At 28.4% G+C, this 1,580-nt stretch overlaps 1 protein-coding gene across 1 annotated transcript in view; it reads left to right on the top strand.

Moving 5' to 3' along the window:
* Positions 221-1,580, top strand: part of LOC107634441 — a 4,272-nt gene continuing 2,912 nt past the window's right edge. Inside the window, exon 1 of the mRNA XM_016337946.2 lies at positions 221-825. Coding sequence (XP_016193432.1) covers positions 816-825 — 10 coding nt within the window. The 5' untranslated portion in view covers positions 221-815. The remainder of the gene's footprint in view (positions 826-1,580) is intronic.

Consider the following 1,580-nt stretch of genomic DNA (forward strand, 5'->3'; position numbering starts at 1 on the left):
ATCTTAAAAGTCACATATTTCTCACCCTAAATGTTCATTCTTGGATCTCTTTGAATATTTCATTAATTCTCTTAAAGATTTTCTGAGTTCTATATGTTAGATATTAATATTATGGATTTACAATTATGCTACGTGTACACACAAATCAATCACCAAAGTCAATCACCAGTATAAAATACATGTTGGAATACAAATACACATTGAAAATAAATTAAACTACATGTATTTATACACAAATAGCATTTTTAAAGACTTAATACTAGGAATTTGAAATAACGAATGGAAGATAACTATATATATACTTCTGGAATTTCATGAGCCAAGTAGTTGGGGGATAATATTTGTGAGGATTCGGTACTTGACAACACACATCCTGTCGAATCTCTTTAGAGGTGGCAAGTAATGAATCCCTTAGCAAATTAGATAAAAGGGTGAATTTTTTACTTATAACATGTATATATAATGATCAGGTCTTAACCATAAAAAACTTAGATTACAAGAGATCCCAATAATACATGACATTTAAAACCTAAAATGGATCACTCCATCATTTTATAACTTACAAGAATATTAGGTTTAAGCATTTAAACTGTTTTTATAAAGTCAAAAGCCAACTATCAATAGAAGAAAATTCTAACATCATAGTCTCGGGGAATTTGATATGCAATATCTTGCAACTGTTGTGTATTCTTCTGCCATGCTGGACTCTCAACTTATGATTTTGTCTAACATTACATTGGATTGTGTCAAACAGGGATTTCCAGCAGTTGTTTGAACAGCTAAAAGGCTGAGTTTGCCAACTAGCTCCGATTTCTATGGATAAAGGTACTCAACACTTTCTAAAAGATTATTTAATGCATTAAAAACTTAAAAACGCAATGCTTTTTGCACTTAGAAGAAAAACCCTTAATATCATTAAGCAGATAACTCCTCTAAATAAATTGCATAAACATAGTTGGTAGGTTCTAATGAGAAAACAAATCATCAATTTGATGTAGTATTGACTGGTCTAACTCTGAGAATTATAAACAGTTTCTGATCCTAATTTTCCACACATAGTATTCATCCTTATCTGGATAATTTAATTAATAAATTATGCTATAATTTTCGAATGTTGCAATTTGAATAAGTGTGACTATTACAGTAGAGTCTTGATATACTAAAAAACCAAACTGCCAAAAGCATGAAAGAGTTTTGCTGTTATTTCACCAAGGGCGAAAAAATACGATTAGTTTCTTAGAGTAAAAAAAGTAGTTGTGTAAAAATTTTAAGTGAAAAAGACAAATAGGTCCTTAATCTTTTGTCTCACGGATATTTTGGTCTTTGAAAATTAGAAAATACATTTATATCTCCGACCTCCTCAAAATTAAGACATTTAGATCCTTCCTTCCAAGTATTAGAATATTTTTTTGGGAAGTATTTTTCGTATCATAAATTTATAATTATGTAATTATGGGAAGGATTTATTTTTTAAATCACGTTTTTAAATTAATTGGCTTCCAATATTAAAAAGATTGTCCTATTTTTAAATTGTTCATTCATTTTGTTTTATATATTATTATAATTTTTAAAAACTTTTA

Source organism: Arachis ipaensis, chromosome B03 (genome assembly GCF_000816755.2).
Source record: "Arachis ipaensis cultivar K30076 chromosome B03, Araip1.1, whole genome shotgun sequence".
NCBI lineage: Eukaryota > Viridiplantae > Streptophyta > Magnoliopsida > Fabales > Fabaceae > Arachis > Arachis ipaensis.